This window comes from Anomaloglossus baeobatrachus, chromosome 5 (assembly GCF_048569485.1).
Source record: "Anomaloglossus baeobatrachus isolate aAnoBae1 chromosome 5, aAnoBae1.hap1, whole genome shotgun sequence".
Classification (NCBI taxonomy): domain Eukaryota; kingdom Metazoa; phylum Chordata; class Amphibia; order Anura; family Aromobatidae; genus Anomaloglossus; species Anomaloglossus baeobatrachus.
The window spans coordinates 88,788,733-88,815,002 of record NC_134357.1 but is presented as its reverse complement, the minus strand read 5'-3'; the positions used below and the strand labels follow the sequence as shown (position 1 = coordinate 88,815,002).

The window sequence follows — 26,270 nt, the reverse complement described above, 5'->3', positions numbered from 1 at the left end:
TTTATTGCGTAAAACATATTAAATATTTAAATGTGGTATCGGTGTATCTGTAATGACCAGAAGAATAAACCTGTGTTGATACTTTTACCAAACAGTGAACGGCATAAAAAAATCGTAAAAAACAATTCCTGAATTTCTGTATCTTGTTAATTCTACCTACCAAATATGAAAATAAAAAAAAAATCCTAAAATGTTATGTGCCCAAAAATGTTACCAATAGAAACGTCAATTCGTCATGTAAAAAATAAGACCTCACATGGATTTCTCTCCAAATGCAACATGGCGTCCGCTATCTATTCCAAACAGTTGTGCGCTCTAAAGGTCCAGTCACACTAAACAAATTACCAGCGATCCCAACAACGATCCAACCTGATAGGGATCGCTGGTAAGTTGCTAGGAGGTTGCTGGTGAGATGTCACACTGCGACGCTCCAGCGATCCCACCAGCAACCTGACCTGGCAGGGATCGCTGGAGCGTGGCTACACGAGTTGCTGGAGAGCTCACCAGCAACCAGTGTCCCAGCCAGCAGCGCCGCGTGGAAGATGTTGCGCTTGGTAACTAAGGTAAATATCGGGTAACCAACCCGATATTTACCTTGGTTACCAGTGCACGCAGCTACACGTGCAGGGAGCAGCGCACACCGCTTAGCGCTGGCTCCCTGCTCTCCTAGTTACAGCACACATTGGGTTAATTACCCGATGTGTGCTGTAGCTACATGTGCAAGAAGCAGGAGCCGGCACTGACAGCGTGAGAGCGGAGGAGGCTGGTAACGAAGGTAAATATTGGGTAACCAAGGACAGGGCTTCTTGGTTACCCGATGTTTACCGTGGTTACCAGTGTCCGCAGAAGCCGGCTCCTGCTGCCTGCACGTTTAGTTGTTGCTGTCACACACAGCGATCTGTGCTTCACAGCGGGACAGCAACAACTAAAAAATGGCCCAGGACATTCAGCAACAACCAACGACCTCACAGCAGGGGCCAGGTTGTTGCTGGATGTCACACACAGCAACATCACTAGCAACATCGCTGTTACGTCACAAAAGTTGTTCGTTAGCAGCGATGTTGCTAGCGATGTTGCTTAGTGTGACGGGGCCTTAAAATTCAATTGGCGCTCCTTCCCTCCTGAGCCCTGCTGTGTGCTCAAACAATTGATTTCCACCACATATGGGGTATCGCTGTACTCAGGAGAAATTGAATACATTTTATGGTGCATTTTATAAAATTCTGTGAAGTCTGTGGGGGTTCAAGGTGCTCACCAAACGTCTAGATATATTCCTCGAGGTGTCTAGTTTCCAAAATGGGGTCACTTGTAGGGGGAGCTCCACTGTTTAGGCACCTCACGGGTTCTCCAAACGCAATATGGCTTCCGCTAATGACTGCAGCTAAATTTTCAGTAAAATGGCGCCCCTTTGCTTCGAAGCCCTGCTGTGCGCCCAAATTGTAGATTCCCACCACATATGACATATCTGCATACTCAGGAGAAGTTGCAGAAGAAATTTTGTGCATTTTTTTCTTGATACCCTTGTGAAAAAGTAAGCTACATGGTTGAAGTAACAATTTTGTGTTACATTTTTTTTTTATTTTTTTTTATTTTCATGCTTCAACGTTCTAAATTTCTGTAAATCCCTTGTGGGTTCAAGGGGCTCACCAAACATCTAGATAAATTCCTTGAGGGGTTTAGTTTCCAAAATGGGGTCACTAGTAGGGGAGCTTCACTGTTTAGGCACATTATGGGGTCTCGAAACGTGATATGGTGTCCGCTAATGATTCCAGCCAATTTAACTTTCAAAAATTCAAATGGCGCTCCTTCCCTTCTGTGCCCTGCCATGCACCCAAGCAGTAGACTTCAACCACATATGAGGTATCTGCATGCTCAGGAGAAATTGCACAATACATTTTATGGTGCATTTTATCTTGTTACATTTGTGAAAATGCAAAGCGTGAGGCTAAAATAACATTTTTGTGGGGAAAAAGTAAAATTTTCATTTTTTTTTTCCTTCTACATTGCTTTGGTTCCTGTGAATCACCTAAAGGGTTAATAAACTTCTTGGATGTGGTTTTGAGCAGTGTGAGGGGTGCAGTTTTTAGAATGGTGTCACTTTTGGGTATTTTCTGTCACCCAGGCCTCTCAAAGTCACTTCAAATGTGACGTGGTCCCTAAGAAAATTGTTTTGTAAATTTTGTTGGAAAAAGGAGAAATTGCTGATGAACTTTGACCCCTTCTAACATCCTAACAAAAAAAAATTGTTTGAAAAATTGCGCTGATGTAAAGTAGACATGTGGGAAATGTTATTTAGTAACTGTTTATTGTAGCATAACTTTCTGGTTTAAAGGGAACCTGTCACCAGAAATTTCGCTATTAAACTAAAAGAATTCCCTTCTGCAGCTCTTGGGCTGCTTTCTATAAAGGTTCCTCTTGCTACTGGCCCCCCTTTCAGACCTGAATAACAACTTTATAAAATATTACCTTTTTGCCATGGTAATGAGGTTTGCTGTAATTCCCCCTCCTGCCGCTGTTTTCCGTCTGTGTTCATTTACATAGATGAGGCCGCCGCCCTCATCTTCCGCAGTGCTCCGGGAGTCTCGTGCATGCGCAGTTGCACTATCGGGGACTGAGCACTGTTTTCAAATCGCGAGCGCCGGTGATAATGTTGGCGCGAGATTATGGGCGGCTACTTGGATGGTGCTGGTGATGACCTTCACAGCTCCGCCCATAATCTCGCGCCTGAGCAATAGCATGCGCGAGACTCCTAGAGCACTGCGGAAGATGAGGGCGGCGGCCTCATCTATGTAAATGAACACTGGGGGACGGCGAACAGCGGCTGGAGGGGGGATAACGGATGAAATACAGCCTGCCCCCGGGGCCAACAAACATCATTACCATAGCAAAAGGTAATATTTTATAAAGTTGTTGTTCAGGTCTGAAAGGGGGCCAGTAGCAAGATGAACCTTTATAGAATGCAGCCCAGGAGCTGAAGGGGATTCTTTTAGTTTAACCTCATAACGACGGCCGTACGACTTAAAGCGGCGGCAAAACAGGGTACTTATTCTGTTCCGCCGCTTTAAAGCGGCAACCCGAAAAAACCCTGTAGCGCCCTCCCGGGCAACCGAAAATCTCGGGGGTTTCAGCTACCGGGGGTAGCTGAGACCCCCCAGATTATGAATCGGGGTGTTTTTTCTGGACCCCGTTAATGCGATGGCCGGTATACACCGTATACCGGCGACAACATTAAAAAAAAATAAATGGCCGGTAAAATTGATTTATTTCTCATCTGACGTGATCAAACATGTCAGATGAGAAATAAATATGAGCCCTTAGTGCCCCCAAAGCCCCTGGTACCGGAGAGTCCCAGCACCACCCTTACCCCCCCTCCGGAAAATCCAAGATGGCGCCGACGCGCGCTGAAAACTCCCGCCGCCGCCGGCTCTGCATTCATTTCCCTCCGATCTGAAATGATCAAACATTTCAGATCGGAGGGAAATGTCCTCCCCCTGACCCCTCCTCCGGTACACCGGAGATCTCTGGTCCCCGGAGCCCCCTCCGGTTCTCCAGAGCCGCCTCCCCCCTCCGGAGCGTGGAAGATGGCGGCCGCATTCATCCTGCTCTTTCTGCCGCATGTGACACGTCACATGCGGCAGAAAGTTGTCCCCAGGTCCCGCCGTCACCCCCCCCAGCCCCCGGTTTTACGTTACCTGGCTGCTGGTGCTCCGGCCCCGCGATCACGCCGCCTCCTTCTTGAAAGCTGGTGGCGCATGCGCAGACAGCGGCTGTCAGCTGGATCCCTGCAAACAGGGACGGTGACGTCGCTACTGCACAGGCTGCTCCACTGTGGACCGGGGGAGGGTGAGTGCGGTAATCTGCAGCCACACTCCTCACATGGAGAGACTGCTGTTCTAGAAAATGGGGGGTACGTTCTGTGAGCGTGCCCCTCATATTCTAGAATGAGGTTACTGCAGGTCACTCTGCCCTAGGTTGGACCAGGGCAGTGTGAGTGCAGTATTCTCAGATTACTGCACCCACACTGCTCATGGAGAGCTTGCTCTTCCAGAAAATGGGGGATACGTTCCCTGAACGTGCCCCCCATATTCTAGAAGATCCAGAGTCGGCGTGGGACCTCCAAAATGGATTACAGCGACCGAAATTTATTTATTTTCAATAAATTGGTAAAAGAGGAATGTTTCGGAGTTTTTTTTTTTCAAATAAATTTTTTTTGTCTTTATTTTTTTTCTATTACTTGACTGGGTTAGTGATGTCGGGTATCTGTTCAGATGCCGTGACATCACTAACCCCAGGGCTTGATGCCAGGTGACATTACAGCTGGTATCAACCCCATATATTACCCCGTCTGCCACCGCACCAGGGCGCGGGATGAGCTGGAGCGAAGCGCCAGGATTGGCGCATCTAATGGATGCACCACTTCTGGGGCGGCTGCGGCCTGCTATTTTTAGGCTGGGAAGAGTCCAATAACCATGGCTCTTCCCACCCTGAGAATACCAGACCCCAGCTGTCCGCTTCACCTTGGCTGGTGATCTAATTTGGGGGGGTCCCCACGTTTTTTTTTTTTTTTTAAAAAACGCCTGGGGAGCCCTCCAAATTGATCACCAGCCAAGGTGAAGCTGTCAGCTGTGGTTTGCAGGCTACAGCTGTCTGCTTTACCCTAGCTGGCTATCAAAAATAGGGGGGACCCCACGTCGTTTATTTTAATTATTAATTTTTTGGGGGGCTAAATACAAGGCTAGGCACCCTTTAGTGCCACATGAAAGGCACTAAAGGGCGCCAGCTTAGAATATGCAGGGGGTGGGACGTTATATATGTTTGACATCTATCCATTCATCCATTGTAGCATTTTAGGCTGTGCGCCCACAATCGGGATTTGCAGCGTTTTGGGCGCAGAGTGTTTTCCCTGCGTCCATAGCGCTGCGTTGTGCAGTAGAAGCACAGTGGAAGGATTTTTAGAAATCCCGTGCCCACTGTGCTTCTTTTCTCCGCAGCATACACTGACCTGTGGTGCAGCTTCCCGAGCCTCAGCATGTCAATTTATGCTGCGGAGATGAGTGTTCTCTGCAGGTAGCATAGAGCTCCACAGCGGCCTGAACCCAAATCGTGGGCATGGGCAGCTGCGCTCTCCCGTGGACAACACTTACATCTCTGCAGGAAGGCTGACACTGTGTACTAGACGCCGTGTCGCTGGATCATGGCCACATAGCCTAAAAGTGAGACATTTGTTGCTACAGCAACATTTTTGTGAAGTACCTGTGGATTCAAAATGCTTACTATACTCCTGAATAAAATCCAGTTTCCAAAATGGAGTCACTTGTGGGGGGTTTCTAATGTATAGGTACCCAAGGGGCCCTGCAAATGACATGGTGCCCGCAATTTAGCTCAACTTTTCCAGAATTCAAATGGTACTCCTTCCATTCCAAGCCCTCCCATTTATCCAAACAGAGGTTTTTGGCCACATGTGGGGTATCCCTGTGCTCATAAGACATTGGATAACAACCTGTTGGGTCCACGGTTTGTTGTTGTCTCTTGAAAAAGTGAGAAATTTGATGCTGAAGCAACATTTTTGTGAAAAAAATGAAAATTTTCAATATGGCAACCTAAGCTTATCAAATTCTGTGAAGTATTCGTGGATTCAAACTGCTCACTATACACCTAGATAAAAGCCTTGAGGTGTCTTGTTTCCAGAATGGAGTCACTTGTGGGGGACAGCCACTGTTTAGGCACCTCAGGGGCTCTCCAAATGCAACCTGGCGTCCGCTATTGATTCCAGCCAATTTTGCAGTCAAATGGCGCTCCTTCCCTTCCGAGCCCTGCCATGCGCCCAAACAGTTGATTTCCACCACATATAAGGTATCGCCAAACTCAGGAGAAATTGCACAATAAATGTTATGCTGAATTTTTTCCTTTTACTCTTGTAAAAAAAAGCTACCTGGTTGAAATAACAATTTTGTGGTAAAATTTTATTTTTTTATTTTCATGGCTCAACGTTATAAAATTCTGTGAAGCACCTGGGGGTTCAGGGTACTCACCAAACATCTAGATAAATTCCTTGAGAGGCCTAGTTTCCAAAATGGGGTCACTTGTGCGGGGTTTCTGCTGTTTAGGTACCTTAGGGGTCCTCCAAATGTGACATGGTGCCCGCAATCTTTTTCAGCCAAATTTCCTTTCCAAAATTCAAATATTGCTCCTTTCGTTCCAAGCCCTCCCATTTGTCCAAACAAAGGTTTCAGACCACATGTGAGGTATCACCGCGCTCATAAAAAAGTGGTTAACAAACCTTGAGGTCAAATTTTTGGAATTACCTCTTGAAAAAGTGAGAAAATTGATGCTAAAGCAACATTTTTGAGAAAATTATTAATTTTCAATATGACAACGTAACGTTAACAAAATCTGTGAAGTACCTGTGGATCTAAAATGCTCACTATACCCCTAGATAGAAGCCTTGAGGGGTCTAGTTTCCAAAATGGTGTCACTTGTGAGGGGTTTCTTCTGTTTAGGTACCTTAGCGGACCTGTAAATGCAACATGGTGCCCGCAATCTATTTCAGCCAAATTTGCTTTCCAAAATTCAAATATTGCTCCTTCTGTTCCGAGCCCTCCCATTTGTCCAAACAGAGGTTTCTGACCATATGTGGGGTATCGGCGCGCTCATAAGAAAGTGGGGAACAAGTTTTGGGGTCCATTTTGTTGTGTTATTTCTTCTAAAAGTGAATAAATTTGGGTTAGAGCAACATTTTTAGGTAAAATTTAATTTTTGCTTTTTTTCATTCCACATTGCTTTTGTTCATGTGAAGCACCTGAAGGGTTAACCCCTTCACCCCCGGCCACTAAAACCGGGCAATTTTTTGCAATTCTGACCAGTGTCACTTTGACAGGTTATAACTCTGGAACGCTTCAATGGATCCTGGCGATTCTGAGATTGTTTTTTCGTGACATATTGTACTTCATATCAGTGGTAAATTTAGGCCGATATTTTTTGCGTTTATTTGTGAAAATTTAGGAAATTTGGCGAAAATTTTGAAAATTTCGCAATTTTCAAACTTTGAAAATTTATGCCCATAAATCTGAGAGATGTCACACAAAATAGTTACTAAATAACATTTCCCACTTGTGTACTTTACATCAGCGCAATTTTCGAAACTAATTTTTTTTCCGTTAGGAAGTTAGAAGGGGTCAAAGGTCATCAGCAAATTCTCATTTTTCCAACAAAATTTACAAAATAATTTTTTTTTAGGGACCACATTACATTTGAGGTGACTTTGAGAAACCTAGGTGACAGAAAATACCCAAAAGTGACCCCATTCTAAAAACTACACCCCTCACACTGCTCAAAACCACATCCAATAAGTTTATTAACCCTTTAGGTGCTTCACAGGAACCAAAGCAATGTGGAAGGAAAAAATGAAAATTTTACTTTTTAACACCAAAATGTTACTTTAGCCATAAAATTTTCATTTTTACAAGGGAGAAAAGAGAAAGTGCACCCTACAATTTATTGTGCATTTTCTCCTGAGTACGCTGATACCCCATATGTGGTAAAAATCAATTTTTTGGGCGCACAGCGGAGCTCGGTAAGGGAAGGAGCGCTATTTGAATTTTTGAGTGCAAAATTAGCTGCACCTGTTAGCGGACGCCATGTCGGGTTTGAAGACCCCCTGAGGTGCCTAAACAATGGAGCTCCCCCACAAGTGACCCCATTTTGGAAACTAGAGCCCTCAAATAATTGTTCTAGATGTTTGGTGAGCACTTTGAACACCTGGGGGCTTCACAGAAGTTTATAGCGTTGAGCCGTGAAAAGAAAAATTTTTTTTTTTACCACAAAACGGTTGCTTCAACTAGGTAGCTTTTTTTTCCACAAGGCTATCAGGAAAAAATGCACCATAAAATGTATTGTGCATTTTCTCCTGAGTACGCAGATACCTCATATGTGGTGGAAAGTAATTGTTTGAGCGCATGGCGGGGCTCAGAAGAGAAGGAGCGCCATTTGACTTTTCAAACGCACAGACGCAGTGCACTGATCGGCCGCTGCAGGACGCACGGTCGGATGCGATAAAAAAAAGCGTCGGGGATACGTAAAAAAGTCACGCCAAAAATTGACCATGGATGCAGATACGTTATGTGCATCCCTGATCAGCGCTTGGCGGGATGCACGGACGAATGCGATACAAAAAGCGTCGCAAATACGGAAAAAAGTCACGCCAAAAACTGACCACGGATGCAGATCCGTTATCTGCATCCCTGATCAGCGCTCTGCGGGACGCACGGACGGATGCGATACAAAAAGCGTCGTGAATACGGAAAAAAAGTCACGCCAAAAATTGACCATGGATGCTGATCCGTTATGTGCATCCCTGATCAGCACTCGGCGGGACGCACGGACGGATGCGATACAAAAAGCGTCGGGGATACGGAAAAAAAAGTCACGCCAAAAATTGAGCAGGGATGCCGATCCGTTATCTGCATTCCTGATCAGCGCTTGGCTGGACGCACGGACGGATGAGGTGTAAAAATGGACAGGGGATACGGAAAAAAAAAAAGTTATGCTCACAGTACCCAGAGGACTAGCAGGAGGATCACTGACCAGAAGAGCTGCAGAGGAACAGATGGCAGAGAGATGGACAGCTTTACAGGAGCAGCAGGCAGATCAGCAGAATGCCCAGGAAGGACCCAGCGATGGACGCAGATGTGATCAGGCCGGTGAAGACAGGTAAGAGGACGTCGGGGGAGAGCAGAGGGGCAGAGGGGGGGTTGAGAGCAGAGGGGGGGGAGAGCAGAGGGGGAGGGGGGGCGAGCAGAGGGGGAGACCGGAGAGGGAGCTGCAGAAGCAGAATAGAAATAATGGGGGAGGCAGTCAGATCGCGGGGGGAGCAGATCGGGATGTCGGGGGGGATAGGGGGGGGTTGGGGGGAGCAGATCGCGGGGGGGGCACGGCAGGGGCTATCACGGCAGCGCGCAGGGGCACCACGGGAGCGCGCACGGGCTGCAAAGTGAGCACAGTACTCACGTGCAGCAGCAGCAGCGGTGACCTCAGCTACGGCGGCAGCAGCAGCGGTGGCGTGGTACCACAAGTACCAGCCACTGCACGCTGCAGACATGTTGGGGGAGGGCTCGCAGGCCAGCACAGGCCTGGGGAGGGCGGCCACCGGCAGATCAGACCGATCACTGCACACTGATTGGAGCGATTGCGCGTCATAGCACGATCGCTCCAATCAGTGCTGCAGGGGCTGGGGGCGACATGTTTGAGGTCCACCTATGATATGCTGCGGCATCTCATAGCTGGATCTCACAGGATCGCACTAATTCAGGCATTATTTTTGCCGAAATTAGTGCGATCGATGTGGTTGGCGGTTCAGATTTGAACAGCCAATCACATCGATCGTCGATAGGGGGTGGCGATGCCGCCCCCCCTGGGGTCAAAGGTCCCCTGCTGTAAGAAACAGCAGGGGACATCATTTGAAAGCCGTTGCTATGGCCACGGCAATCAAATGAAGTTTAGGCAGTAAAATTACGTCCCTGGTCGTTAAGTCACGTTAAAATAGGACGTAATTTTACTGCCCGCGGTCGTGAAGGGGTTAATAAACTTCTTGAATGTGGTTTTGAGTACTTTGGGGGGTGCAGTTTTTATAATGGTGTCACTTTTGGGTATTTTCTGTCATCTAGGCCTATTGAAGTCACTTCAAATGTGATGTGGTCCCTAAAAAAATGGTTTTGTAAATTTTGATGTAAAAATGAGAAATCGCTGATAAACTTTGAACCCCTCTAACTTCCTAACAAAAAAAAATTTTGTTTCCAAAATTGTGCTGATGTAAAGTAGACATGTGGGAAATGTTGTTTATTAACTATTTTGTGTCACAGAAATCTCTGGTTTAACGGTACAAAAATTCAAAAGTTGAAAATTGCAAAATTTTCTACATTTTTGCCAATATTCAATTTTTTTCATAAATAAACGCAAAAAATATTGTCCTAAATTTGGTACTAACATGAAGTCCAATATGTGACGAAAAAACAATCTCAGAATCACCGGGATCCGTTGAAGCGTTCTAGAGTTATAACCTCATGAAGTGACACTGGTCAGAATTGCAAAATTTGGTCTGGTCATTAAGGTGAAAATTAGCTCCCTCACTAAAGGGTTAAAGGGAACCGGTCACCAGAATTTTCACTATTCATGTCATAAAAATTAAGTTTCAAAATTGCAAATTTTCACCAAATTTTTAATTTACAAATAAACGCAAAAGATATCTTTGCCTATTCTGAAGTACACTGTCACGAAAAAACAATCTCAGAATCACCGGGATCCGTTGAAGTGTTCCAGAGTTATAACCGGTCAGTGACTCTGGTCAGAAATCAAAAAATTGGCCCGGTCACGAAGGCAAAAACAGGCTCTGGTGCGAAAGTTAATAATGTCGACCTTCAAAGCGTCACCCAGCTTAAATAAAGCCTAGCAAAAGCTGAACTATAATTTTTTATTTTTTTTTTTCCCAGGCACTTATGGGGTTGTGTATAAGGGTCGACACAAAGCAACTGGTCAGATTGTTGCCATGAAGAAAATTAGATTGGAAAATGAAGAGGAAGGTGTCCCTAGTACAGCGATCAGAGAGATCTCTCTCCTCAAAGAGCTTCAACATCCAAATGTTGTGTGGTAAGTCTGGTTTTTAATACAGACTTTCTTTAAAGGGATTGTCCAGGCTTGGGTGTGCGTACAATCAGGATTCTCTAGTTTTGCCGGTGGGAGTCGAAGCGCACCAAGAGATAAGCATGTCACAGTGACTGCACACGGTCATCGTAGGCCGGGACCTTAAGGGTTATATATGTGCACATGTTGTCTTTTACATTTGGACAAACTTAAACCAGTTATCTATGAGGAAAACTCTTCAGGACACATCAGTGTTATGCGGTTTTCTTTTTTTTTTATGATGACCTAAAGTAGACATGTGGAAAATTGTGTGGTATCAGTCTTATTTTGAGGGCATACATATTTCAAAAATTGCTTATTTTTCTAAATTTGTGAAACTTTTGATACTTTCATAAACGCAAATCCTATAAACCTAAATTTACTACCAATCATGAGGTATAATGTGTCACTAAAAAATTACTGGAATCTGTTGAAGCGTTCCAGAGTTATTACCCCACAAAGTGACACTGGTCAGAATTGGAAAAAATTGACCTGGTCCAGGAGGTGATGGGGGTTAGAGGTTGTCCAGCCCTAGGCTGTGTGCCCACGTGTGCGTATTGCATGCAGTTACGCTGTGTATTTCACTGCAGCGTAACTGCATGCGTCCTGCGTCCCCTGCACAATCTGCACGTTGCGTTTTAGAATGCAGCGAATTGCATGCTGCGTTATAAAAAGCAACATGTCACTTATTCCGTGCGCTTTGGATGCAGCCCCCGCTCTGTCTATGGTGGGGGCTGCATCCAGAGCGCATGAAATCTGCTTTTTCACTGCATTCATTACGCAGTGTTTCTTTGTCGCTCTATTGGGAGACCCAGACAATTGGGTGTATAGCTACTGCCTCCGGAGGCCACACAAAGTATTACACTTAAAAGTGTAAGGCCCCTCCCCTACTGCCTATACACCCCCCGTGGGATCACGGGTTCCTCAGTTTTCATGCTTTGTGCGAAGGAGGCTAACATCCACGCATAGCTCCACTGTTTAGTCAGCAGCAGCTGCTGACTTTGTCGGATGGAAGAAAAGAGGGCCCATACTAGGGCCCCCAGCATGCTCCCTTCTCACCCCACTTTTGTCGGAGGTGTTTGTTAAGGTTGAGGTACCCATTGCGGGTACGGAGGCTGGAGCCCACATGCTGCTTTCCTTCCCCATCCCCTTAGGGCTCTGGGTGAAGTGGGATCCTATCGGTCTTCAGGCACAGGAGACCGTGCTCCGTCCACAGCCCTGGGGATCTGCTGGACATGGAGCTGAGTATCGTCAGGGACAAGGCCCTGCTACATTAAGGTACTCTGTGTCCCCGTACAAATCGCGCACACACACACCAGCATTGCTGGGTGTGTTAGTGCGCCGGGGGCAGCAGCGCAGCGCGCTCGTGCTATACTCACTACAGCTTGCTGAGTGAGTTTGTGTTAGGAACTACCGCGCCGACCGCTGATGGCGGTTTTTACAGCAGCGCTGCGACGCGGCTGGGACTTGTGGTGCGCCGGGGACTTTCGCGCTGGCCGCGCTTATATCCCGCCCCCAGGCCTGCCAGTCAGGGGAAGGGCGGGAAGCTGTGCTGAACTTCAGCGCCGAGGGTTGGAGTCTGCTTAGCATACTCCAACCCCCCTCACTGGGCACAGTGGGACGCCAGTTTCCCGCACTTTGTCTGGGGCACGCCCACGGCCCGCCCCTCTTCACAGGACGCTGGCAGCCATTCCTGTTTGCAGTCTCAGTGGAGAAGGGAGACAAGCTCTGGGAGACCCAGACACGAGATTCTGGCGACCACACACCCGCTTGGAGCGGGCGGTAAGCGGCACCTCGGGTGCTGACACCACTTGTGCCGAAGTGTTCATTTGTATATGCTTGTATTCTATACATTGCCCTGTACGGTCGCTATTCTTGGCTATATACCCTCCTAGATTGCTAGACAACATGTCGTCCGCAAAAGGCAAGGGGGCCAAGACACAGGCTTTCTATGCTACCTGTACCATATGTGCGGCTGTTCTACCGGCTGGTGCCACTGACCCCCATTGTGTGCAATGTTCGGCCCCTGTGGCACTTGCTCAGCCGGGGCCTCGGCTAGAGGTGGCCCAAGGAGAACCACCTGTGAACACTGTCCAGGTGACAGGGACGGAATTTGCAGTTTTTGCTGATAGATTGTCTGTGACTATGACTAAAATCCTTGAGACTTTGCAGTCCAGACCGGTACATCAGACCATGGGCACTGTTGATTCAATGCTCCCTGGCCCCCCTCATTTGGAACAAATCCGTGCTCCGGGGGGGTCCCATGCATCCCGGGGTGATGGCTCTGACACGGACGACAGTCCCAGACAGCCTAAGCGAGCTCGCTACGAGCGACCCTCGACTTCATCTCACTGGTCAGGGTCCCAGCAAGAGGACTCTCTATATGATGAGGCAGAGGTAGCTGATCAGGAGTCTGACCCTGAGACCGCTCTCAATCTGGATACACCTGATGGGGACGCAATAGTGAATGATCTCATAGCGTCCATCAATAAAATGTTGGATATTTCTCCCACAGCTCCTCCAGTGGAGGAGTCAGCTTCACAGCAGGAGAAATTCCATTTCAGGTATCCCAAGCGTAAATTGAGTACTTTTCTGGACCACTCTGTCTTTAGAGAGTCAGTCCAGAAACACCACGCTTATCCGGATAAGCGTTTCTCCAAACGTCTTAAGGATACACGTTATCCCTTTCCCCCTGAGGTGGTCAAGAGCTGGACCCAGTGTCCAAAGGTGGATCCCCCAATCTCCAGGCTTGCGGCTAGATCCATAGTGGCAGTGGAAGATGGGGCTTCACTTAAAGATGCCACTGACAGACAGATGGAACTCTGGTTGAAATCCATCTATGAAGCTATCGGCGCGTCGTTTGCTCCAGCATTCGCAGCCGTATGGGCACTCCAAGCTATTTCAGCTGGTCTTGCGCAGGTTGACACTGTCACACGTACATCTGGTCCGCAAGTAGCGTCCTTAACCTCCCAAATGTCTGCATTTGCGTCTTACGCTATTAATGCTGTCCTAGACTCTACGAGCCGTACGGCAGTGGCGTCCGCCAACTCCGTGGTTTTACGCAGAGCCTTGTGGTTAAGGGAATGGAAGGCAGATTCTGCTTCCAAGAAGTGCTTAACCAGTTTGCCATTTTCTGGTGACAGACTGTTTGGTGAAAGATTGGATGAAATCATTAAACAGTCCAAGGGTAAGGACTCATCCTTACCTCAGCCCAGACCAAATAAACCCCAACAGAGAAAGGGACAGTCGAGGTTCCGGTCCTTTCGAGGCTCGGGCAGGTCCCAATTCTCCTCGTCCAAAAGGACTCAAAAGGATCAGAGGAGCTCAGATTCTTGGCGGGCTCAGTCACGCCCAAAGAAAGCAGCCGGAGGAACCGCTACCAAGGCGGCTTCCTCATGACTTTCGGCCTCCTCTCTCCGCATCCTCGGTCGGTGGCAGGCTCTCCCGCTTTGGCGACATTTGGCTGCCACATGTCAAAGACCGTTGGGTGAGAGACATTCTGTCTCACGGGTACAGGATAGAGTTCAGTTCTCGTCCTCCAACTCGATTCTTCAGAACTTCTCCGCCTCCCGGCCGAGTCGATGCTCTTCTGCAGGCGGTGTGCTCTTTAAAGGCAGAAGGAGTGGTGATCCCTGTTCCTCTTCAGGAGCAAGGTCACGGCTTTTACTCCAATTTGTTTGTGGTACCAAAAAAGGACGGGTCTTTCCGTCCTGTTCTGGACCTAAAACTGCTCAACAAGCATGTGAAAACCAGGCGGTTCCGGATGGAATCCCTCCGCTCCGTCATCGCCTCAATGTCTCAAGGAGATTTCCTAGCATCAATAGACATCAAAGATGCTTATCTCCACGTGCCGATTGCTCCAGAGCACCAGCGTTTTCTACGCTTCGTTATAGGAGACGAACACCTTCAGTTCGTAGCCCTGCCTTTCGGTTTGGCGACAGCCCCAAGGGTCTTCACCAAAGTCATGGCAGCAGTAGTAGCAGTCCTGCACTCTCAGGGTCACTCTGTGATCCCTTACTTGGACGATCTACTTGTCAAGGCACCCTCTCAAGAGGCATGCCAACACAGCCTGAACGTTGCGCTGGAGACTCTCCAGAGTTTCGGGTGGATCATCAACTTTTCAAAGTCAAATCTCACCCCGACCCAATCAATAACATACCTTGGCATGGAGTTTCATACTCTCTCAGCGATAGTGATGCTTCCGCTGGACAAACAGCGTTCACTACAGACAGGGGTGCAATCTCTCCTTCAGGGCCAGTCGCACCCCTTGTGACGCCTCATGCACTTCTTGGGGAAGATGGTAGCAGCAATGGAGGCAGTCCCTTTCGCGCAGTTTCATCTGCATCCACTACAATGGGACATTCTCCGCCAATGGGACGGGAAGTCGACGTCCCTAGACAGGAACGTCTCCCTTTCTCAGGCGACCAAGGATTCCCTTCATTGGTGGCTTCTTCCCACCTCATTGTCAATAGGAAAGTCTTTCCTACCCCCATCTTGGGCGGTGGTCACAACGGACGCGAGTCTATCAGGGTGGGGAGCAGTTTTTCTCCACCACAGGGCTCAAGGTACGTGGACTCAGCAAGAGTCCACCCTTCAGATCAATGTTCTGGAAATCAGAGCAGTGTACCTTGCCCTACAAGCCTTCCAGCAGTGGCTGGAAGGCAAGCAGATCCGAATTCAGTCGGACAACTCCACAGCGGTGGCATACATCAACCACCAAGGAGGGACACGCAGTCGGCAAGCCTTCCAGGAAGTCCGGCGGATTCTGACGTGGGTGGAAGACACGGCATCCACCATATCCGCAGTTCACATCCCGGGCGTAGAAAACTGGGAAGCAGACTTCCTCAGTCGCCAGGGTATGGACGCAGGGGAATGGTCTCTTCACCCGGACGTGTTTCAGGAAATTTGTCGCCGCTGGGGAATGCCGGACGTCGACCTAATGGCGTCCCGGCACAACAACAAGGTCCCGGCCTTCATGGCACGGTCTCACGATCTCAGAGCTCTGGCGGCGGACGCCTTAGTTCAAGATTGGTCGCAGTTCCGGCTACCTTATGTGTTCCCACCTCTGGCACTGTTGCCCAGAGTGCTACGCAAGATCAGGTCCGACTGCCGCCGCGCCATCCTCGTCGCTCCAGACTGGCCAAGGAGATCGTGGTTCCCGGATCTGTGGCATCTCACGGTAGGACAACCGTGGGCACTACCAGACCGGCCAGACTTGCTGTCTCAAGGGCCGTTTTTCCATCAGAATTCTGCGGCCCTGAGCCTGACTGTGTGGCCATTGAGTCCTGGATCCTAGCGTCTTCAGGATTATCTCAAGAGGTCATTGCCACCATGAGACAGGCTAGGAACCTAACCTCTGCCAAGATCTACCACAGGACGTGGAAGATATTCTTATCTTGGTGCTCTGCTCAGGAAGTTTCTCCCTGGCCATTTGCTTTGCCTACTTTTCTTTCCTTCCTGCAATCCGGGTTAGAAAAAGGTTTGTCGCTCGGCTCCCTTAAGGGACAAGTCTCTGCGCTATCTGTATTTTTTCAGAAGCGCATAGCACGACTTCCTCAGGTACGCACGTTCCTGCAGGGGGTTTGTCATATCGTCCCTCCTTACAAGCGGCCGTTAGAGCCCTGGGATCTGAACAAGGTTCTAATTGCTCTTCAGAAGCCGCCTATGAGGGATTTTTCCCTGTCTCGCCTTTCTCAGAAAGTGGCTTTTCTAGTAGCGGTCACGTCTCTTCGGAGAGTGTCCGAGCTAGCAGCGCTGTCATGCAAATCTCCCTTCCTGGTATTTAACCAGGATAAGGTGGTGCTGCGCCCGATTCCGGAGTTTCTCCCTAAAGTGGTATCCCCTTTTCATCTCAATCAGGATATCTCCTTACCTTCTTTGTGTCCTCGTCCAGTTCATCAATGTGAAAAGGATTTGCATATGTTGGATCTGGTGAGAACACTCAGAATCTACATTTCCCGCACGGCTCCTCTGCGCCGCTCGGATGCACTCTTTGTCCTTGTCGCTGGCCAGCGTAAAGGGTCGCAAGCTTCCAAATCCACCCTGGCTCGGTGGATCAAGGAACCAATTCTTGAAGCCTACCGTTCTGCGGGGCTTCCGGTTCCCTCAGGGCTAAGAGCCCATTCTACCAGAGCCGTGGGTGCCTCCTGGGCATTACGGCACCAGGCTACGGCTCAGCAGGTGTGCCAGGCGGCTACCTGGTCAAGTCTGCACACTTTTACCAAGCATTATCAGGTGCATACCTATGCTTCGGCGGACGCCAGCCTAGGTAGACAAGTCCTTCAGGCGGCGGTTGCCCACCTGTAGAAAAGGGTCGTTTTTACCCACCCAGGGATTGCTTTTGGACATCCCAATTGTCTGGGTTTCCCAATAGAGCGACAAAGAAGAAGGGAATTTTGTTTACTTACCGTAAATTCCTTTTCTTCTAGCTCTAATTGGGAGACCCAGCACCCGCCCCTGTTTTTTTGTATACACATGTTGTTCAGGTTGAATGGTTTCAGTTCTCCGATATTCCTTCGGATTGAATTTACTTAAACCAGTTTATTGGCTTTCCTCCTTCTTGCTTTTGCACTAAAACTGAGGAACCCGTGATCCCACGGGGGGTGTATAGGCAGTAGGGGAGGGGCCTTACACTTTTAAGTGTAATACTTTGTGTGGCCTCCGGAGGCAGTAGCTATACACCCAATTGTCTGGGTCTCCCAATTAGAGCTAGAAGAAAAGGAATTTACGGTAAGTAAACAAAATTCCCTTCTGCAGCGATTTGAAGCGCACATGAGCTGTCAAATCGCTGCAGAACTTTCAGGCGCAACGTGGGCACATAGCCTTAAGGTAAAAGTCTGCAGTCACTTTCTCTCTCCTCACTTCATGATTCCAGACTTGTGAATCCTCACAGCGTGTGCACTGTGTGGTAGGAGAATTCTCTGGTGGGATAATTTTATGTATTTGCACTTTTATTTATTTTTTTTCTTCCTCCCCTTCTAAGTCAAAAAAGACTTGCTTAATTCATAACATTCAACACGGGCAGCAAGGTGGCTCAGTGGTTAGCACTGCAGTCTTGTAGCGCTGGGGTCCTGGGTTCAAATCCCACCAAGGACACCATCTGCAGGGAGTTTGTATGTTCTCCCCGTGTTTGCGTGGGTTTCCTCCAGGTTCTCCGGTTTCCTCACACACTCCAAAAACATACTGATTGGGGCTCACAATCTAGAGTCCCTATGGAGACAGTGTTGTCAATGTATGTAAAGTGCTGTGGAATTAATAGCGCTATATAAATAAATAAAATTATTACAAATTAAATACCCCTTGAATCGATCCCCTAATTGTTTGCAGATTTTTGATGCAGAAGTAGCCACTCTGGCCACAAATAAGTCGAGTACATTACAACTAAACACTGGTCTTTAAAAAAATAAATAAATAAATAAAAGCTACTTTTTCTACTTGTTCTAGAGAAAGCTGCAAACAATGTTGCTTGGAATAGTGTCAAAATTACTCATGACATTCTGAACATATGAAGATATAAAAGCAAAGAAAAGTATTGGATGCATTGACTTTGCTGGTAAATGATTGCAAAGGAGCGCAGGGGGAAGGAGAACAGACTAGGTTCAAGTCAGAACTTTGTATATTATCTGAAAGTAATGGGTAAAAGCATTTAGTAAAGTGTCTTATACGGTTCTGTTGAAAATAGCAGTGTCTTCAAAAACATGAGTTACGCCAAAAATAGTGTCTCTATATTTGTCTTTACATACTCAAAATCTGCCCTATTTTTATTTAGGATTTCCAATTCCTGTGAATCACCAATCTACCGTATTTTTCGGACTATAAGACGCACCCTGGTTTTAGAGGAGGAAAATAGGAAAATAAAATTTTAAGCAAAAAATGTGGTCATGACACTGTTATGGGGCGAGGATCTGCTGCCTACACTGTTATGGGGGTAATGTCCCCAAATTCTCTACCAAGGTGCCGCATCCTGGTAATGATCCTCCTGCCTTGTATATACAGTATATGTCCCTCATCCTGCTATATACCGTCATCCTGCCATATGGCCGCATCCTGCTATATACTGGCATATGGCCGCATCCTGCTATATAACCCATCATGGCATATGCGCCCATCCTGCTCGTATGACCCCCATCCTGCTCGTATGACCCCCATCCTGCTCGTATGACCCCCATCCTGCTCGTATGACCCCCATCCTGCTCGTATGACCCCCATCCTGCTCGTATGACCCCCATCCTGCTCGTATGACCCCCATCCTGCTCGTATGACCCCCATCCTGCTCGTATGACCCCCATCCTGCTCGTATGACCCCCATCCTGCTCGTATGACCCCCATCCTGCTCGTATGACCCCCATCCTGCTCGTATGACCCCCATCCTGCTCGTATGACCCCCATCCTGCTCGTATGACCCCCATCCTGCTCGTATGACCCCCATCCTGCTCGTATGACCCCCATCCTGCTCGTATGACCCCCATCCTGCTCGTATGACCCCCATCCTGCTCGTATGACCCCCATCCTGCTCGTATGACCCCCATCCTGCTCGTATGACCCCCATCCTGCTCGTATGACCCCCATCCTGCTCGTATGACCCCCATCCTGCTCGTATGACCCCCATCCTGCTCGTATGACCCCCATCCTGCTCGTATGACCCCCATCCTGCTCGTATGACCCCCATCCTGCTCGTATGACCCCCATCCTGCTCGTATGACCCCCATCCTGCTCGTATGACCCCCATCCTGCTCGTATGACCCCCATCCTGCTCGTATGACCCCCATCCTGCTCGTATGACCCCCATCCTGCTCGTATGACCCCCATCCTGCTCGTATGACCCCCATCCTGCTCGTATGACCCCCATCCTGCTCGTATGACCCCCATCCTGCTCGTATGACGCCCATCCTGCTCGTATGACGCCCATCCTGCTCGTATGACCCCCATCCTGCTCGTATGACCCCCATCCTGCTCGTATGACCCCCATCCTGCTCGTATGACCCCCATCCTGCTCGTATGACCCCCATCCTGCTCGTATGACCCCCATCCTGCTCGTATGACCCCCCCACCATCCTGCTCGTATGACCCCCCCACCATCCTGCTCGTATGACCCCCCCACCATCCTGCTCGTATGACCCCCCCACCATCCTGCTCGTATGACCCCCCCACCATCCTGCTCGTATGACCCCCCCACCATCCTGCTCGTATGACCCCCCCACCATCCTGCTCGTATGACCCCCCCACCATCCTGCTCGTATGACCCCCCCACCATCCTGCTCGTATGACCCCCCCACCATCCTGCTCGTATGACCCCCCCACCATCCTGCTCGTATGACCCCCCCACCATCCTGCTCGTATGACCCCCCCACCATCCTGCTCGTATGACCCCCCCACCATCCTGCTCGTATGACCCCCCCACCATCCTGCTCGTATGACCCCCCCACCATCCTGCTCGTATGACCCCCCCCACCATCCTGCTCGTATGACCCCCCCCACCATCCTGCTCGTATGACCCCCCCACCATCCTGCTCGTATGACCCCCCCACCATCCTGCTCGTATGACCCCCCCCACCATCCTGCTCGTATGACCCCCCCCACCATCCTGCTCGTATGACCCCCCCCCCACCATCCTGCTCGTATGACCCCCCCCCACCATCCTGCTCGTATGACCCCCCCCACCATCCTGCTCGTATGACCCCCCCCCACCATCCTGCTCGTATGACCCCCCCCCACCATCCTGCTCGTATGACCCCCCCCCACCATCCTGCTCGTATGACCCCCCCCCACCATCCTGCTCGTATGACCCCCCCCCACCATCCTGCTCGTATGACCCCCCCCCCACCATCCTGCTCGTATGACCCCCCCCACCATCCTGCTCGTATGACCCCCCCCCACCCCCATCCTGCTCGTATGACCCCCCCCACCCCCATCCTGCTCGTATGACCCCCCCCACCCCCATCCTGCTCGTATGACACCCCCCCCCCCCCCCCCCATCCTGCTCGTATGACCCCCTTCCCCATCCTGCGGCACATAACAACAAATAAACGTTCATACTCACCTCAGCTCACCTCACTCCCTGCAGCATCGCTCGTCCTCCGGTCTGTCAGTGGCAGCGCCGCTGAGTGGTGCCGTCCCCGTTCTCCTGCAGCATCACTTGTCCTCCGGTCTGTGTCAGCGGCAGTGCCGCTGAGAGGAGCCGTCCCAGTTACCCTGCTGCATCGCGATCATCTCCTGTGTCTGTGCCGGCGGCTGCGTGTGGACACGTGCGCACAGCGATGTCATCGCTGTGCGCGCCGCTAGTCTCCACCCAGCCGACGGCACAGGAGATGATCGCAAGGTAACGGGGATGGCTCCACTCAGCGGCGCTGCCGCTGACACAGACGGGAGAACGAGCGATGCTGCAGGGGAGCGGTGAGTACTGTACACTGATTCACTGCACCCCGCGCTGATGATGATGCACGGGGAGCAGTGAATACAGCTGTACATGATCACTCCAGGCCGTAGTTGCCAGGGGTGATCATGCGGGCCGGCTGTTTATCCCCCGCCCATCATCCCGCCCACCTGTCAGTACCTGCTTCAGCGCTGAGGGATGATGGGCGGGGGATGGGCGTGCATATTAAATGAGCGGGTCCACGTGGTCACGGCAGGCTGCTACAGCCTGCTCGTGTTCCCGATGACCCGCTGTACCGCAGCACCCTCATTCCCCGCAGCCACATTCAGACCATAAGACGCACCCCCCACTTTCCCTCAACATTTGGGGGGAAAAAAGTGCGTCTTATGGTCCGAAAAATACGGTAATATTTAGTTGTATAACCCCAATTTTTTTCAGAGCTGCTTCACATCTATGTTGCACGGAGTCAACAAACCTCTGCCACCTGTTATCTCTTATTCCAGGCCAGGAAGCTTTGACTACATCCCACAATTTACTTGCATTTGTTCGCTTTACTTCAGAGACTGCATTTTTTTTTTTGTAGTCACCCCCTACAAGTTTTCTATTGTATTAAGGTCCGGGTATTGGGCTGGTCACTCCATAACCTCAATTTTTGTTGGACTAGAACCAATATTTTGCTCACTTACTGTTGTTTAGGATCGTTGTCTTGTTGAAACACCCATTTCAAGGGCATTTCCTCTTCAACATAAGAAAACAAGACCTCTTCAAGTATTTTGATATATGCAAACTGTTCCATAATCCCTGGTATCCGGCAAATAGGCCGGCACCATAGTAAGAGAAACATGCCCATATCATGCTGCTTGCACAGTCATGCTACACTGTCATCAGTGAACTGGGGCTTGAATTCAGATTTTGGGGGGTCATCTGAAGAACTGTCTGTGACCCTTGAACCCAAAAAAACCCTGTCGCGGGCGGAGGAGGGGACGCTGCGCTCTCCCACTGCTGGAGGGGACGCTGCGCTCTCCCACTGCTCGGGTCCGGCCGCTGCTGCTGCGGCTGCTGCTCGGTGGTGGCTCGAGCGGTGGGCCAGATCCCGGGGACTCGAGCAGCGTTCCTCGCCCGTGAGTGAAAAGGGATGGGGATTGATTGTGGGGATTTGAGATTGTCCGTGACGCCACCCACGGTTGTGGTGATATTGGTGACACCACCGCTGCTCTAGACGGGGATCCCGGGAGCGGTGACAGGGAGCAGCTTTGTTAGTTCTCCCCTCCGTGGGTAGGGGGGTTGGTTGTCCCTGGGCCCGGTGATGGGGTAGGGATGGATGGCGGGTTACGGGGCCTGGCGAGGTGCAGGGTCGCGGGGGCAGCGCTGTGCCGCACGGCACGGTGGTACTCACTCAGCCAATGATGACACAGTTCTCGGTAAAACACACTGCTGGATGGACGGGTCCCACAGATGGCTGCGGTGTTTTCTCCCGGCAGGTTGATGGTGACTGCCTTTCCCTGCACCTGTGTACTGTAAACGGTTCCAATGGGTTCCCACCGGTAACCTGCTCCCCAGCTTGGATATGGGCTGGAGGAGCCCCTTTTGCCCGCAGGCTCTGGCCCTGGGAACTTTAGCCTTGGCGGTGACTGTTTCCCTCTCTCGGTTGGACGGTTGCCTTCTGTCGGGACTTGGCTGCTGGGAAACCCAGGAGGTTCCCTTCGCTAACGAATTTGGCAAATTCACGGCCTTGCCGGGGTCCGTAAGCCCTTGCCAGATGGTCCTGGCTTCTCTTTGCGTACCGGTCCGGTACCGCCGGGCCACCGCCCGTCCACGGTCCTTACGGTAAACTCCAATAGGCCTCTCCTGCAGACGGTCACCACCGTCTGCCAACCTTGCTGTTCCGTCCGGGCCACACACCCGGACCAACTTCAGTCTGCTCAACTGCTACTTCCCTTCCTTCCACTTTCACTTACAAACTCAACTGCAAACTTCCACTACTTTTCCTGCCTCCAGGACTGTGAACTCCTTGGTGGGCGGGACCAACCGCCTGGCCCACCCCCTGGTGTGATCATCAGCCCCTGGAGGAAGGCAACAAGGGTTTTGTCTGACTTCGGTGTGCCTGACCGGGAGTGTGGGGTGTGTTGGTGATGTTCTCTGTGGCCCCTGGCTTGTCCAGGGCACCACAAAACCATTTTACTTTAATCAGTCCACAAAATGTTTCTCCATTTCTCTTTAGGCCTGTTGTTGTGTTCTTTGGCAAATTGTATCAGCTTCAGTCCATGTCTTTTGTTTAAAAATGGGACTTTGCGGCGACTTCTTGATAATAGATTAGGTTCACTCAGGCATCTGTCGCAGTCCTCACAGGTAACTTGACTGTCTTTGATCATCCTGGAGCTGTGCCTTTCTGGCGATTTCTTCCACGTCTGATTTTGCTTTCCGTTTTAAAGCATTGGAGATCATTTTAGCTGAACACTGATCATTGTCTGCCCTTCTCTATAAGTTTTACCCTTTCCAATCAACTTTTTTATCAAGTACACTGTGTTCTTCTGAACAATGTCTTGAACGACCCAAATTTCCAAGGCTTTCAAGGTGAAATACATGCACAACATGGGCTGGCTTCACACTTAATTAAGAGCCCCCTGATTCGCACCTGTTCACAGAATGATTGACCTCACCAATGTAACGCCTCACTGCTATTTTGAACCCCCCCCTTCCACTTTTTCAATTATTCAAATTCACAGACTGAAACCTGCAGATCATGAATGCAAAGTCTGGTGGTTTTCTAAGGCTATATGCCCACAGGACAATGTACCCTCAGACTTTTCCACAGCTGCTCCCCGGAATCCGCAGCTATCCATTGCTGCAGGATTCGAGCATTTTTGTTGCAGTAAACCTGCGGGACAAGTGCGGAAATGCCTGCGGAAGTCCTGGCTTGTATCTCCGTAGTGGAAGGGCGGGAATTCCGCAGATATTTCCGCATGAATTGACATGCAGTTACATGCGGCTGCGGGACATCTGCAGCATATTCCACAGCTGCACATAATGCATCATTGATACAGCACTCCCCAAATCTCATAGGATAACATGGGGAGTGTCTGTACTTGTGCAAACCTGCGGATTTATCCAGATAAATCCGCAGGTTTTCCGCGACAATCCTCGGGTACGTTGTCCCGTGGGCACATAGCCTTAGGCTATGTACCTGCGGATATGTCCGCAGGTTTCCCGCAGCAGCTCCCCAGAATCCGCAGCTATCCATAGCTGCGGGATTCCAGTGAAATATATCTGTGGAAAACCTGCGGACATTCATGTAACTTACCTGCAGAAGTCCCGGCCTCTATCTCCATAGGGGAGGGCCGGGATTTCCACAGGAATTGACATGTAGTTTTGTGCAGCTGCGGGATGTCCGCAGCATATTCTGCAGCTGCACATACCGCAGCATGGATGGGATAACATGGGGAGTGTCTGTACTTGCTAAAACCTGCGGATTTATCTAGAAAATCCAGATAAATCCGCAAGTTTTCCGCCGCAAAATCCATAGGTACAATGTCCCATGGGCACATAGCCCAACGGTCTACTCCACCGTTACCATGTAATAGTTTGCATCAATATTAAACAATTGACAATCATAGATCATTAGTGAAAAAATTAATAAATTAGTCATAGATATCAAAATATTACATAATTTATATTGAAGTGATTTATGGACACAAGGTTAAAATAAGAAAAAAAAACCTAAAAACACAACATGAAAAATGACTGGTACAGTGTGGTCATAATGAGGAAGTCCAAAGAGGAGATCAGTCATAGAGTACATATATAGTAGGATATTCACCCTATACTTATAAAATTGTAGCATACAAAAAACAAACATTCTTTGAAAAAAAACATTTAAGGTGACTATGTGCATAATTAGAACTTTATAATAGAGTGCCTCAATATATAAACTGGTTGGCGAATCAAAAATATCCAGTACGAGGCCAAGATGACTACGTGCACAAAAAAGGCTTTATGATAGAATGTGCCTCAATGTATGTATAAACTGGCTGATGGATCAAAAATTACCAGTATGAGGCAAATACTCATTGCCAGTTAAAGTTAAATATTCATGTGCACATAGAAAAATCAATGCACATTAAAATCAAACCTAATGCAATAATGGTACCGTAGACCTGATTTTTAAAACGATTACCATTAAACTGCCACTTGCAGCACCCAAATGGGTTAAAGCCATAACGTGATAAGATCGGGTGAAATAACTCCTAATACTGACCAGACTCCGACCACACTGTTCAGCACCTCGACGTGCGTTTCGCACTCACTTCATATACTCCACCAACTGGTAAATTTTTCTTGACGTGGTAATAGAATTTATACCAAAAAACAGTAATTAATCTGGACTGATATTATTTCAAACACTGTGTGTGGCTGTTATTGATTTTAATATATTTTTTTTTTTTTTTTTTTCTCCCCTACAGCCTTCTGGATGTGTTGATGCAAGATTCTAGGCTATATCTTATTTTTGAGTTTCTTTCCATGGATTTGAAGAAGTATTTAGATTCCATCCCCAGCGGTCAATATTTAGAAGCAATGCTTGTAAAGGTAAGGTATAATCAATTCAGATGATGCATCTGTGGCGTCCCTGAGACTTGTCGCCACAGGGTACTGCATCTCACTTAAGGTGCAGTACTCATCCCGGGTAAGGAAGAGGTTAATCGCTGGTGTGTCTCACATTCGCAAACCACACAGGTGCTTTCCCACTGGGATTGGCCTAGGGTAGATAGTGGAGGTAGCCATCACGAGGCATGGGACTTTCCTGGTCACTAGGACAGCTACCATGGGGGCGGGCACCACTTGGGGAAAAGGAAGGAGCATCTTCACTCTTGAGCAGTTTTGCCCCAGGCACAGCTTGGGGTAAGGAGCACAGACAGGGCCTCCAGTCCAGGCATTTTCTTCCTCACCCTTCTGGAGCACTGCAGGACCCGTGGCTTGGAGCAGACAGCTCAGCCCGGGTTCTCTACAGCTACCGGGGATTCCAGGGTCTGCGGAGAGTGCAGGAAACACCCACAGCCCGTTCCACATACCATCCACTGGATTGGAGGGACCCCAACCAGAAAGGACACAGTGGGAACACCGGCGGTGACCTCCAAATTATCCGGGATCGGCTGGGGCCCATCACGGCAGAGACCGGCACTCCCAGGGCAACAACCGGACAGTGAGTAAAAACCTTGAACCGCAACCA

General features: G+C 49.3%; 1 protein-coding gene across 2 annotated transcripts in view; it reads left to right on the top strand.

The window, feature by feature from the left end:
- Positions 1-26,270, top strand: part of CDK1 (cyclin dependent kinase 1) — a 121,149-nt gene that overhangs the window by 70,712 nt on the left and 24,167 nt on the right. For both annotated transcript variants that reach the window (XM_075348699.1, XM_075348698.1), the window contains exons 3-4: positions 10,485-10,641; positions 25,507-25,630. In XM_075348699.1, the coding sequence (XP_075204814.1) occupies positions 10,485-10,641; positions 25,507-25,630 (281 nt within the window). The remainder of the gene's footprint in view (positions 1-10,484; positions 10,642-25,506; positions 25,631-26,270) is intronic.